General features: G+C 42.8%; 3 protein-coding genes across 3 annotated transcripts; all 3 read left to right on the plus strand.

Annotated features, from left to right (window-relative positions):
- The first annotated feature begins 2,195 nt into the window (after positions 1-2,195).
- Positions 2,196-7,336, plus strand: LOC135623282 (uncharacterized). The gene is made up of 6 exons (XM_065126071.1): positions 2,196-2,849; positions 3,666-3,877; positions 3,972-4,173; positions 4,318-4,403; positions 4,746-4,837; positions 6,597-7,336. Exons 1-6 carry the CDS (start codon positions 2,763-2,765, stop codon positions 6,848-6,850), a joined length of 933 nt encoding a protein of 310 aa, XP_064982143.1. The 5' UTR covers positions 2,196-2,762; the 3' UTR covers positions 6,851-7,336.
- A 606-nt stretch (positions 7,337-7,942) lies between these two features.
- Positions 7,943-11,604, plus strand: LOC135623273 (iron-sulfur cluster assembly SufBD family protein ycf24-like). Its single transcript, XM_065126057.1, has 2 exons — positions 7,943-9,444; positions 11,233-11,604. The coding sequence occupies exons 1-2, from the start codon at positions 7,981-7,983 to the stop codon at positions 11,449-11,451; spliced, it is 1,683 nt and encodes a 560-aa protein (XP_064982129.1). The 5' UTR covers positions 7,943-7,980; the 3' UTR covers positions 11,452-11,604.
- Positions 11,605-11,754: 150 nt separating this feature from the next.
- On the plus strand, positions 11,755-13,737 carry LOC135623276 (probable pectate lyase 4). Its single transcript, XM_065126064.1, has 3 exons — positions 11,755-12,669; positions 12,738-13,093; positions 13,185-13,737. The coding sequence occupies exons 1-3, from the start codon at positions 12,223-12,225 to the stop codon at positions 13,540-13,542; spliced, it is 1,161 nt and encodes a 386-aa protein (XP_064982136.1). The 5' UTR covers positions 11,755-12,222; the 3' UTR covers positions 13,543-13,737.
- The last annotated feature ends 344 nt before the right edge of the window (positions 13,738-14,081 follow it).

The raw sequence follows: 14,081 nt of genomic DNA on the forward strand, positions 1-14,081 counted from the left end.
CTTCAGTGCCTGAGCCATGGTGCTCGGTCACATCAGTCTTTAGTACCCGAGCCATGGTGCTCGGCCACATCAATCCTTCAGTGTCCAAGTTATGGTGCTCGGTACCACTAACCCTCAACATCCAAACTACTGTGCTCAGAAGCAAGCAACTCCAACATTTGTTCCCAACAAACCCTATCTGTGACCGTTGCTCATTCCCATAAATCCTTGGCCAACCACCAGTCGTACCACCAATCACTATGCAATGATCGACTCGACTTGCAAGACGCACCGCACCATGCACTAGGCCCCTCGAAGAGCGATCCGATGCATGCCACTTTCTGGAGGGGGGGGAGAGAATAATAGAGTACAATTTGGTAACATGCCTTCTAACAACTGCTCACAGCCACATCAGTGTCAACCAAGAGCATCAAAGTCAACATGACGGACCACATCGGCACCATGCCCCTCAAGTATGACGTCGCCCCTGCAAAGATCGAAACAACGTTAATCGAGTACATCGCCTACAAAGGTCAGGACGATGCTGACCGAGTACGACACCGCCCCACAAAGGTCAGGACACTGCCGACTGAGTACGACATCACCCTGCATAGATCGGGATAATGTCGACCGAGTATAATACTGCCCCGCAAAGATCAGGATGGTGCCGACCGAATACAATGTCGTCCCACAAAGATCGAGACGATGCCGATCGAGTATAGCATCGCCCCGCCAGATCGGGACGGTGATGATCGAGTGCGACACCGTTGTTCGGTGCCGAGGCACAAAGGATGCCCAATGTCCACTCGAGAAGTGAGTTCACAGCTTAAAGAGTCGGCGACCATAAATGTGTCAGGTACAGTTGGTCCCTATGCACAGGGTATAAAAATCCATCGTCGGGCAATACTAAAGGGAGATTTTCTCGTTTTCACTCAGTTCTAACTAAATCTTCGGAGGGGTCGAGTCGGGAAATCCTCCTCCCGACCCCGACCTGTGTGTAGGAGCCAGGCAATAAGGAAGGAGGCAACCAATCAAATAGGAACCTTCGCATCCCGAAAGCGAGATTTGAGCTCAACCCAACCGGACTATGACTTCCATTGCCCGAGTATCTTTGCGCATCCGGGATATGACTGAACCGTACTGACTCCTCAGCCACTATTTAAAGGTTCACTGACAAGAGAGTCTCAGCGAGACTCGATGTAGCTGAAGATTTACTCTGTGAGGTTGCCAAGATATTAAAGTGTGAAGGCTTCATCTCAACTACATACATGCAGTAGCTTATTTGTATTAACTCAAGAAAGCTGCTTCCTAACTCCCAGTTTGACGGTGGAAGAATGACATGGCCGGCATATCAATGATCGATATCTCATATATTTCAATGTTGTATGATTGACAACTAATGTTATATGATAAGCATCTCAATCTCATATGTTCAATATCTTTGTGCTATCGATATCTCAATATTATATGATTGACATTTCGATAGTATATGATCACTATCTTAAAGCTTTGTGCTTGATATTTGAACTATGTGTGACTGACATGATGTCATTCCCTCATACGTTACTGGCTACATCACTGTTAACACATAACGCATGATCCCTGGTTTGAACGTAACATGATTCTCCTATGGTCGGGAGATGTGCATAATCATCTCCGATGTCAATGCTCATCTATAAACCTTCATCGAGTTACACTATGGAAAGCTTACGTTTGTTAGTACACAAAAATTCATAAGCTCTTTATATATTTGACTATGAACGTCTCAACATTCATTCAACACTTTTAACTCCCTAAACCGACTTAAGTCTAGAATCAGATTTTGACTTAACTTCAGAAAAAGAAAAAATGAAGTAAAAAATTAATTATCATCGGACACGTTTGTAAAAATATTGGACGCCATGACGAAACATTAGGCGCCACAAATTCCAGAGGACCGCAAGCCACATGAAGGGGTTCCGAATGGGGTCGACGTGCGCCCCGCCTGATGGAAGACTAGGGAGCACACACAGGTGACTCGGAGATAAAGAATCACCTACTACCGATTTCTACGCGCGAGCCTTACTCGCCGAGGTGGTCCTTCCCGGGTCGTCGGATGTGGAGCCCGCGAGAGACGTGCGCCAACCGGTGGGCCAGTAGTCCGCGTGGGAGTGGCGCTGCCCCGAGGACGAAAAGGCGGAGTACAGTTACTACGAACCACGCGGCGGCCCTCCTCTTCACCTCTCGCCTTGTCCCCTCGTCGCACTCTTCTCCCATCGGTCAAAACAGAGGGACGGAATACGCACCGCCAATTCTTCGGTTCGCGAAAGGAAAGTGGGAAACCGGATCCCTGCTTCTCCTCCTGCTCCTGAGCGTTCCCTTGCTCTGTCCCTCTCCCTCTCTCTCTCGTGCATCTGTTCTTCTGCATCATCTTCTTTGCTCTGTCCGAATTTGTCGCAGTGCTGCTGTGCTTTCCTGACCCGATTTGGATCGAATTTAGTTTCTTTTATGTTGTTGCTGTTGGTCGGAGCGCATTGATGGAAAAGATGATGAGCTTTCTACTCTTTTGTTTCGATCCCTTCGAGGGATAAACAGTGAAGGAGAGGATGATTGGGTCGTGAAACCTGCCCCGAACTCCGTTCTTGATTATTCTGAGGGAAAGAGAGCTCTTTCTCCTTTTCCCTTCTTGTCTGTGCTTCTTTTACTTCTGTTCTTGTCTTGTTTTCCTCTTCTGGTCCTGTTGATCTGTGATTTCGTAGTTTTGATCTGTTGAGTTAAATAAATAGTGTTGTATCGAGAAAGAAATGGCGGTTAACTGGAAAAAGCGCTCCAATCTGCAGTCTTTCCTCACTCACACAACGCCGATGGTTCCCGCTTACCCTCTTCCAAAGGTGACTTCTTTGCCTTTTTTCTGGCATAACCACAATCCAGACATCTTGTACTGATTTATTTGCCCTTTGGTTTATTCTGTTCTTTTATAATTTAAAGTTTTGAGAATCTTTGATGTGCTCTTTTTCCATTTTTTCTGTTGAAGATCTTAATCTTTGTTTCCTTGAACGAACAACCAACGCCTTTTCTTTTGTTAGTTTGTTTCGAATGGTGTGCTAATGGATGTGTCGTAGATATCTTAAAGAGATCTTTGTCAAAGGAATGTGGGAAATGAGTACTTATGGAGTGAACTATAGATCTCGGTCTTTTGCTCGCTTGGTAATGTTTTAACAATTTAGAGATGTGGACAGTGATGATTTCTTTTTTTTTTTTCTTCTTCTGGTTAACTGCCTTAATCTAGCATTGTATCATGGCATGAGAGCCTTCCTAATACCTTTGCAGCACAGCATATTTCATGCTATGGCAGTTGACACACTCCTGTGCTGGCAAAAATTGGCCTAGCCATATGTTACCGCCTCAGTACAAGTTGGTAATACGTTTTGATTCATCCAATTGGGATAATGACACTTGATCTTAAACTAGGCGTAGAAATAGTGTTTTTCTCTTGTTTTTGAACTAAGACATCTTTATATACTCTTCCCAGTCTCACTTTTTCAACATTCATTCCAATACATATAGTCCAGTCAACTTTTGATATCTTTCTTGTATTGCTTATTTCCTCTTTGTTTCTTTGGTTTGTTAATTTATGTTTACAATCATTCAGTGATATGTTCTGATTAAGTTCTCAGATTTCTAATGTTAAGTTCTAACAATTGCAGACATGTCTGCGAGATTTAAACTGGCAACTGATCTTACGGGGCAAGATGGAATATTTCAGTCTTGGAGACCTTTGGGATCAATATAGAGAGTGGAGTGTCTATGGGGTTGGAGTTCCAATTATTCTTGACAACTGTCAAAGGGTAGTGCAATACTATGTGCCGTACCTCTCTGCCATCCAAATTTACACTAACAAATCTCTTGCTCCACATAGGTGCTTGTACCTGACATACTTTTGTCGTAATTGTCTTAATAATGTTGGGTGTAAAAAACAGGAAGCTAAGCTGAAATTTTCCCTATTTATGTAGGATATTTCTGGAAGAGAGTGAAAGGGAATCCTCCAGTGATGATAGTGAGAGTGAAAAGTTGTCCAGGTCATCGGATGCTGTGTCAGAAGACTCTATCCTTGACCAGGATAGTTCATGGTCAACAAGAGAAATCCTGGGGCAATTATACTTGCAGTATATAGAGTATGGTTCTCCTTATGGAAGGATACCACTCATGGACAAGGTGCAAATACTCTTTTGCTAAAAGATCATGTCTAATTCATTTTCATGACTTTTTCCACTTTGTCAAAAGCATAAAATAAATTAGGTTTTAAGATTCACATCTTCTACTTTGTTGTTCATAATGTCCTTATATTCTGTTTAATAGGTAAATGAACTAGCACAGAATTATCCTGGTTTGACATCATTCAAGAGTGTGGACATCTCACCAGCTAGCTGGATGTCGGTTGCCTGGTATGGCTACATATCTATTCCATCCCGTTATTGTTTAGGTATCTAGAGCCATTGAGTGGTTTCTAGTGAACCTTGGGCTATTGAAACAATTTGGAAATCCATGAGCGAGGTAGGAATGCCATCTTTTCCTTTTTCCAAATAAAAAGAAGTCAGCAAAGCATGCAAGTAAATCTGCTTAAATTTAGTTTGATATCAACTAGTTGTTAAGAACACATGGCTATATAAAGTTTCAATGGGGTTGAAATGCTTACGAGTCAGTGTTTTATGGTTATTGTTGCTTCTGCTTATAAATAGCTGATTCTTTTGATTTATATGTTTCTGAAAATTTTGTTTCCGTATCAGGTACCCTATTTACCAGATTCCAAATTGTAGACATGTAAAGGATTTGTCTGCATGCTTTCTGACTTATCATACCATCTCTGCATCATTCCAAGGTATGCCCCTTGCATGGTTGTCGAGAGAACAATTATTTTGGTCTTGCTTTTTATTCCATTAATTGTTTTTATAACACTGTTGTTGCACAAGAATACTCTTTTTTGTTGGTTAGTGTTTAAAGTTATTTGGAGGACAGTCCCTTGTGTATAACATAAAAACTCATGGGTTCAGATAGTCTAATTTGAAAATCAGTAATGTTTGTCAATTCTCAGCCTACTGTTTTCATGGTTCAACTTAAAACATCATATATCACAAAAACTCACATTTAGTCTTTGAAAGGAATAACAGCATGAATTATCCACATGCCTATAATCAGTATTATTAGAATATTTCTTCTTCTGGTTTATGAAATCTTGTCATGGTTTCAGCAGTTAGTTTGTTGCTACTGGAGCTGTTAATAAGCACAGACAATCTCTTCTAGGACTTTGTGTGGTTTTTGAGAATTTGCAATGACCTTCATCTGTAATTTTTTCCCCAACTCACCACATGCTACATGTTTTATAGGTTTTTTGTCCAATTCTGTGACTAGAATTGTGTGACAAACACTCAAGCATATAGTTTGATGATCTGTATTTGTGAAATACAGTTCTGAAATTACTAATATGAAATTGATTGAACCTATAAAAATGTTAGCAATCCTATAAATAGATAAAAGGGTAGCCCGATGCACAAGGCGCCCACCAATGCAAGTTTAGGAGCACAGCCAACAAGAATTTTAGTTACCCTGATCGCAAAAGAGCAACATTACCCTAATATCAAGACTTACTAATTTATGTAATTAGATACCATATTAAATATACTGGTGATGGAATCATTGCTTTATCTAAATGAAATTCTTCGGAAAAACATTAAACCTGAAATTTCAAAGTAACTTAATGTGTTAACTGATACTCTACATGTCCTTAATGTCTCAGAGAAAGTTTTTCTCAAACTACAGTTTTGACTTATTCCTACTTTTGTTCTTGAAATGGATTGGAGCCCATCTCTGTGTCTAGACCATCTTGCCATGGAGTGAACAATGACTTCAAATTTATCTAAACAGACATAGAAGATCTTTAATATACTTGGTTAGACGTAGATGAAAATCTTCACCATGTCTTGTGACTTCAATACTGAGGTGAAAAAAGGAAATATTGCAAGAACTTTAGTTTTGCAGGAAACTCGTTTGTCCTGACCAACAGAAGTGAGAAGACTGTCAGTCATCTGTTATAAGGATGATGCCATTATAGTTGTTCCTTCAAAAGATGGTGGTGGTCTTCCACATAAAGAGGGTAGTATCCAGTGTAGAAGTTGGGTGAACAAAGGTTAAATATAATATAGTATACTTGTGAAACCAAGTTGAGAAGCTTGCTGTAAACATATCTCTGCTACTTATGGATACTGAAGAGTTATAAAGCCAACATACATAGCTTTCACTGTGATTATTGACTTACGAAAATAACTCGTTACATCAAGTTGTGGTAGACACAAACCACATACAATTATGCAATGTTGCAGCACTTATCCAAATTTTGTCATATTCATGTCCCACCTCACCCTTTTCGTTTGTCCAAATTTTGGTTTCTGTATTCGCAGAATTGTTTTATCTGCATAAAGCATGCTGCGGCATAGGTATAGTTTTCTCAAGAGTTGATAGCCAATCTTGTCATGTTTAATTAATTATCATTTGATATGAAAACAAATTGTTTAATTTGCTTTTATATTTCCAATGATGAAATTCATCTCTCAATAGCTTTCCTTTGATGTGGAACTCTGCAGACAATAATGTACCTGAGGACATGATGGACTCATTTCATATAACTGAGAGCAATGCACGGAAGCAAAAGAGATGGGGCAACTGTATTTCTCTTTTTCCCTTTGGACTAGCCACATACAAGTTACAGGGGGACCTCTGGAGAAACCCTGAAACTTCAGATGATGAAATGATCAACTCCCTTTATAGTGCAGCATACTCTTGGCTGAAGCAGCTTGGAGTTGACCATCATGACTTTGACTTCTTCACCACTCACTAAACGTAAACGATCTCCTCTTTCTTTGGTAGTTCCCCATGCCACCATACACCTTTTGAAGAGAACTCTTTTGACTGACATTGGTGATAGATAGGTCGAAGGATTACAAATTTCTTTTCTTTGATACAAAAAGCCGATGGTGATCAAACAGTCTTTCGATCAACTTGTTCTCACTCCAAGTAAGGCTTCTAAGGTCCTAGCATAATACTTTTGATTATGAGCCTAAATCACAGATTATGTTGGGTTCAACTAATAGTTTTGTGTTGGAAAGTCACTTGTGGTGGTGGCATGAGCTTTTGGCATTTCTAACTGCAGTCTCTTGTGATGTTTTGCTTCTCCTTACACCGATGTTTCATGCTTTTTTGAGACATTGGAGGATTCTTTACCATGTCTTTTCATTGTATACTTGATAATGATGAATTCCTAGAATACTTTGTACTAAGACTGATTTCTATAGTACAATGTCAGTGCCATTTTATTCTTCTTCCAGCTCCATGAAACAGTGTAGCTACTTAATTTAGAAGCTTTTGTTAATTTGCATCTTGTCATTCTGGACATACTTCATGTTTATAGTATGATCATTAACTTCTCATGTCAGTTCTTAATTTCTTTTATATGATAAGATATTTGTATGGTGTCATGGAAAGATTATTCTTTTGTACTTTGGATTATTACAGAGATAAGACTGTGTAATGACTTTAGATATTTTTTTCTTTTTTGAACTGATGATCTTTTATAATCATTGATCGCAAATAAAATCTAAATTCTACTCGAGAGTTTAAATATACAAAGTCTACTACAGGCCATAATTCATCTTGATAATGAGATATGTCTGCTCATTTGTATCTTGACGCTATCATTGATCTTACCGATACACGTGTATGAATCCGACTCGCCAGGCTTGTGTTCATCTCGATCAACACCCTAATCGGATTCGGATTTAGATGAATCCGCTACCATTTCTGCCCGCCTGAGTGGATAGTGGTCAGGCCGATCCATCCACGGATCCATCCACGTGGCTTCCTTTTAGCGACTTCGGTGGGGTCATCCGCTGCCACACGGCCTATTCCTAAGTCTTTCCCCCCGCCCCTCTTATTCTCGACACTACCTCTTCCATATCTCCTCCCACTTCCATGGCTTCCTCCGCCTCCTCCTCCCTCTTCTCGCCTCTCTCTCCTCTCCAAACTCCATCTCGATCCGAGCGTGGCATTCTCTCGGATCTTCGCTTACGGTTTCGTCGCACCCGCTTTTTCCGCAATTCGAGAACCCTAATCCCGACACCGTCACCCCAAAGGAATTCCCGCCCCGATTCGATCCGCGCCGTTCAAACCGACCGCACGCCCAGCCGTCCCTCCAACGAAGGCGGCGGAAAGGAGGACGCCGATCCCATTGAGCGATTCCTGAAGCGGGACTACTCGCAGTGGGGCTTCGTCTCCGACATCGAGTCCGTCTCCATCCCCAAGGGCCTCAACGACGGCACCATTCGCCTCATCTCCGCCAAGAAGGGCGAGCCCGAATGGATGCTTCAGTTCCGCCTCCGCGCCTTCCGCCGTTTTCAGTTCATGCGCGAGCCGCACTGGTCCGACAATTGCTACCCGCCCATCGACCTCCAGTCCATCTGCTACTACTCTGAGCCCAAGCGGAAGCCCAAGCTCGGCAGCCTCGATGAGGTCGATCCCAAGCTCCTCGAGACGTTTGATCGCCTAGGCATCCCTCTCAACGAGCAGAAGCGCCTCGCCAACGTTGCCGTCGATGCCGTCATCGATTCCACATCTATCGCCACCACGCACCGTGCCGCCCTCGCTGAGAAAGGTGTCATCTTTTGTTCCATCTCCGAAGCCATCAGGGAGTACCCGGAGCTTATCCGCCGGTACCTGGGGGAGGTCGTCCCTCCCGGGGATAACTACTACGCGGCCCTCAACTCTGCCGTCTTCAGCGATGGGTCCTTCTGCTACATCCCCAAGGACACTGTGTGCCCCATGGAGATCTCCACGTACTTCAGGATTAACGATCGGGAGACGGGACAATTCGAGAGGACGTTGATTATCGCTGATGAACGGAGCTACGTCAGCTATCTGGAAGGCTGCACGGCACCGTCATATGATAAGAACCAGCTACATGCCGCGGTGGTGGAGCTGTACTGTCATGAGGGAGCTGAGATCAAGTACTCCACGGTGCAGAACTGGTACGCTGGTGATGAGGAAGGCAACGGTGGGATCTACAATTTCGTCACAAAGAGGGGGCTTTGTCAAGGTAAAGGGTCGAAAATTTCATGGACACAGGTAGAAACTGGCACCGCAATCACATGGAAGTACCCCAGTGTAATTTTGAGGGGGGATGACTCGATGGGTGAGTTTTACTCGGTGGCACTGACTAAAGATTTCCAGCAAGCAGACACCGGAACAAAGATGATCCATCAGGGGAAGAATACAAGGAGTCGGATTGTCTCCAAGGGCATCTCTGCTGGGAAGTCTACGAATTGTTACCGAGGGCTTGTTAAAGTCCAGCCTGATGCAGAAAATTCTCGGAACTTCTCACAATGTGATTCTATGCTGATCGGTGACACAGCGGGTGCAAACACATATCCCTACATAGAGGTAAGCTGCTTATCTATGGCTAACAATGATAGATCATTCTAGCTGATATCATAAAAGAGACCTGTCATTTTACTTCTCCCATAAAAGAGATGCTTAATTAAGTTTCTATTTGTTATGCAAACCAAACATTTTAGGTCATTTAGAAACATCAAATTTGTTAGTTTTCTTGAAACTTATATGTGATGATAGTAGAGTACACTGCACTAGGGCTGATATGTGCTTTGTATTCATAGACATCAGATAGTAATTTAATTTGTATCCTAACAAGTCCATACCCATGAAATGTTTAAATCGGGAATTGACCATGTCAGCCAACCTGTAACTTCTCCTCCTTCACTTTTATTCAAATTCCTGTTGTTGGCATTACTTAATAATCTTGCCTTTTTTTGTGAATTCACTCTGATTTCGTGACCATCATTAAAGTTAGTTGTGTCCTGTTATTTATTTTTGCTCTCTCTCTCTCTCTCTCTCTCTCTCTCTCTCTCTCTCTCTCTCTCTCTCTTCCTCTCTTTCTCTCTCACTCGCACACATTCTCTGTACCCCCCCTTTTTTTTTTTTCTATTTTCTCTTTTAAAAACACTGTCCAACCAGAACATTCAATTTTTTGGCTAGAAGAGTAAAAAACCAATTAAGATTCTCAAAATGTCATTTCGATATCTAGCCTGCAGAAGTTTGAGGAATACAGAAGATGAAATTGTCTTTATCTGCTTGCTAAGGGACTTGTTTCAATAGCATAACTTATCAACATACTGTAACAGTTGAACAGGTCATTCTTGTATCTCAATCTATCCTTGATTGTTCTTGATTTTTCCTACCATGCACTTGATCAGATGCACACAAAAAAAAAATCATATCAGAGGGATGACGGTAACATGGTCCTGGAGGATCATTTTCTTCTTCCTGGAGGTTTATGACTATACACATAGACTAGATACTTATTCTGACTATCTTGATGAAATTGCCAGATAAGTGGATGGTCATGTTGTTTAAAATTGAAAAACCATGTTTGAATATTCAAGGGGACATTTGGTTTGGGTGGTCGGAAACGTGGCATTTGTAATACAAGTGGTAACTTTCAGCTTGGTGGTTGTTTTGTTATTACTTATAGTGTAGTGATTTTCAGCAATATACTTGGCAAGGCTTGTTGAGCACTTAGTGAGCCAAAGTTATTCAACTTTGTATATAATGTGCCATGACTCATCTTGAGGGTAATTAACTTGCTTTCTATTTTCTCACTCTCAACTATTGCCAAAACAAACTTGCTCTATTAGATATTGAATATTCTAGGATTGTTGTTGTGTTTTTTCTTTTTTCTGACCTGTGCGATCAACATACTGTTGTTGACACAGCATGGGATCTTAGCACATTCTATGCTATATTTTGACTCTGGCTGGCTGCCTTGGTGATACTAGTATTTCCAAGCCAATTGACCTGTTTTAGAAAGCACACGTCATCACCTCCAAAAAATAAATTCTGTATTTCCATAGGCGCTTATGCATGTATCTTTGACATTCTTGGCAATGAAATATATTGGGTAGATAATTATGAATTACACGATCCATAAGGAAATGGAACATCTAGTCAGCAGTCTCCTAGTATCGATTGAATTGGCATCAGTATGGTGCTATGGTCTTTTTTAACTGTACGTTCAGTGTTGATGCTTCTTCTGTGTAGTACATACTGATGCTAGATTATTATATGCACCAATAAATCAATTAATCTTTTATGTCTGTAATTTAAATCAATTGCTTATTCTTTAATATTGATGTTCGGCTTTTCATCAACCAGGTAAAGAACCCTACAGCTCGTGTGGAGCATGAAGCAAGCACTTCTAAGATAGGTGAAGATCAACTCTTCTATTTTCAGCAGAGGGGGATCGATCATGAAAAGGCTGTAGCTGCAATGATTGGTGGATTCTGCAGGGATGTTTTCAACAAGCTCCCACTGGAGTTTGCCTCCGAAGTGAATGCACTCATGAACTTGAAACTGGAGGGGTCTGTCGGGTAAAATTCCTCTTTCTCTCATCGCTTACTGATGCTGTGACTTGTTTGTAATCCCTTGTATAGCTTTGTAAGAACTAATCGACTTCCAGTAGACACACAAAAGCGCACTTGAGATGGTTGCTTATTTGTCAAATCCAAGCATACCTTTTTATTTTTATTTTTTTTGTTTCTGTAGATGAGAGTGATTCTTAGATTGATTGACCTGTATTTACAAATGACAGATGATGTTGATCAATCATGCACAGTATCCTCAAGCAAGGCAGCCCTTTTTTCTTTTCTCCATTTCGTTTGTACCAAATTGAGTTCAATGGACCTCTACAACATGAATGTTCCCTTAATGATTCTGATATCTATATGGATCTTTTGTCTTTGTCGCATTAGATTTAGTCCCTGTGCGAGCTTAAACCCACAGCAATAATTGTACCCTTTGCATGTTGAGCTAATGCGCTTCTGCCTTCTTCTCGTTTTATGCAATTCTGTGCTCGCACATTACCTTAGTGATGAATACGATTGCAAGGTTTAACTTTAGTCTGATGACATCCAATTGCAAGCGCTGCTCATCATAACTTGGCCACCCCACCTTAAATTGGCCGATGGCTTCCCCCACCTTTGATTGGTACCAACTGCTCTACCTAACTCTTTCTAATTAAACACGGCCTCACTACAGCCTCCCTAACAGCCCATCCAACGAACACTTGGTCGGCCCCCTTATATATCCACCAAAACCCTCTCCCACTTCTCCATCGGATCCCATTCCCTCGCCTCGCCTCTAACGATGGTTTCGACTCACCTCCCCACCAGCCTGTGCAAGTACCTCGCCCTGTTCCTCTTCCTCCTCCTCCTCTTCCCCTTCCTTGTCGATGCCCGCGCCCAAGGACGCATGAATGCAATCGACCAGTGCTGGCGCCGCGACCCGAAGTGGGCGGCGAACCGGCAGCGACTCGCCGTTTGTTCCGTGGGATTCTCCGGCAAGATGAACCAGAACAGGGGCCGCGACTTGACGACTTACCTCGTCATCGATCCCAGCGATGATCCGGTGAACCCTCGGCCTGGGACATTGCGGTACGGCGCTACGCTGCTCCCGGGGAAGGTGTGGATCACGTTCAGCAGGGACATGCAGATCAAGCTCGTCCGACCTCTCGTCGTGAAGAGCTTCACCACTATTGACGGCCGCGGCGCCGACGTCCACATCGCCTACGGCGCCGGCTTCTTGCTTTACGAGGTATGAGTCCCTGGATCCGATGAGATTGTGGCCACCGCATCCTGAGCTGGACTGTTGACGATGGGCAGGTTGAGAGTGTGATCATCCACGGGCTGCAGTTCCACCACATCCGCTCCAAACCCCCGGGACCGGTCATGGAACCGGAGGGAGAGCTCACGCACATGGCAGGCGTGGACGGCGACGCCATCAGACTCGTCGCCACCTCGAAGGTCTGGATCGATCACAACACACTGTATGCATGCGAGGACGGGCTCCTCGACGTGACCCGCGGTTCCACGGGGATCACCGTCTCCAACAACTGGTTCAGGGACCATGACAAGGTGATGCTCCTGGGACACGACGACGACTACCTCGAGGACAGGCGGATGAGCGTGACCGTCGCGTTCAACCGCTTCGGTCCCAACTGCCAACAGCGCATGCCGAGGTCAGCCACCGATCTCCGCTCTGTTCCCTCGCGTCGCAGCATGATGCAGCCAGCACTCGGTGATCATGAAACTGACGTCCAACTATTGCAGGATAAGGCACGGGTATGCACACCTGGCGAACAATCTGTACGACGGGTGGGGGGAGTACGCCATCGGCGGCACCATGAATCCTAGCGTTAGGAGCGAAGGGAACCTGTTCATAGCATCGGGCTCAAGCAATAAGAAGGTCACGCTGCGAATGGTCGGGGAAGGCGGAGGCACTTCCTGGAATTGGCAATCGGTGAATGATGCCTTCCTCAATGGAGCATTCTTCCGGCAGGCAGGATCACCTGTGGCCGCTCCGAGGTACAATAGGCGCCAGGTGTTCCCTGTAGCGAGGCCCGCCGACGTGAGGTCATTGACGAGCAATGCCGGTGCTCTCCGCTGCCGCACCGGACGCAGATGCTAACTGAAGCCCTCGGAATGCATCAGGATACGAGCTGCTTCTAAGAGGAAGAGCATCGATAGAGGATCATCGAGTGACTCGATGTATATATCATGTGCAACCTCCAAATGCTCGAAGCATGAAATCTAGAGGCTATTCGAGTACCTTCTTAATTTTCAATGGAAATTAAGCCTTTATTGAGAATCAAATCCTATGCTTAGAAAGTACTCTGAAATATAAATCAATACTATCCGGCGATAAAAAAAATATTTAAATTAAAATTAATTATAATGTACTCATCATATTTTTATAAGTTAATTTTAATCTTATTTATTTTTTATGTAAAAATAATTAAGTGTTACAGTGGACATTAGTGATGTCTAGACTAGTTCGATTCGATTCAGGATTATGTTCGCCAAGGAACGTTTTGGTTAGTGACTAATTTGAATAAAGGTATTCTAATTAATTTTGAGATAAAAGATAAAAAAATTTAAATAAATAATAATTAATTTTGATTATAGTAACAGAAGAATATTTTATAATATTAATGATATATTTTTTTA

This window comes from Musa acuminata, chromosome BXJ1-3 (assembly GCF_036884655.1).
Source record: "Musa acuminata AAA Group cultivar baxijiao chromosome BXJ1-3, Cavendish_Baxijiao_AAA, whole genome shotgun sequence".
NCBI classification, from domain to species: Eukaryota; Viridiplantae; Streptophyta; class Magnoliopsida; order Zingiberales; family Musaceae; genus Musa; species Musa acuminata.

Bases quoted from the DNA above. Each gene is read 5' to 3' on its own strand.
- LOC135623282 (XM_065126071.1), top strand. From the start codon at position 2,763: ATGGCGGTTAACTGGAAAAAGCGCTCCAATCTGCAGTCTTTCCTCACT. The intron at 3,878-3,971 runs GTGCTTGTACCT...CTATTTATGTAG, and splicing joins AAATCTCTTGCTCCACATAG to GATATTTCTGGAAGAGAGTG. The intron at 4,174-4,317 runs GTGCAAATACTC...TCTGTTTAATAG, and splicing joins GGATACCACTCATGGACAAG to GTAAATGAACTAGCACAGAA.
- LOC135623273 (XM_065126057.1), top strand. From the start codon at position 7,981: ATGGCTTCCTCCGCCTCCTCCTCCCTCTTCTCGCCTCTCTCTCCTCTC. The intron at 9,445-11,232 runs GTAAGCTGCTTA...TTCATCAACCAG, and splicing joins ACACATATCCCTACATAGAG to GTAAAGAACCCTACAGCTCG.
- LOC135623276 (XM_065126064.1), top strand. From the start codon at position 12,223: ATGGTTTCGACTCACCTCCCCACCAGCCTGTGCAAGTACCTCGCCCTG. The intron at 12,670-12,737 runs GTATGAGTCCCT...GACGATGGGCAG, and splicing joins CCGGCTTCTTGCTTTACGAG to GTTGAGAGTGTGATCATCCA. The intron at 13,094-13,184 runs GTCAGCCACCGA...CAACTATTGCAG, and splicing joins TGCCAACAGCGCATGCCGAG to GATAAGGCACGGGTATGCAC.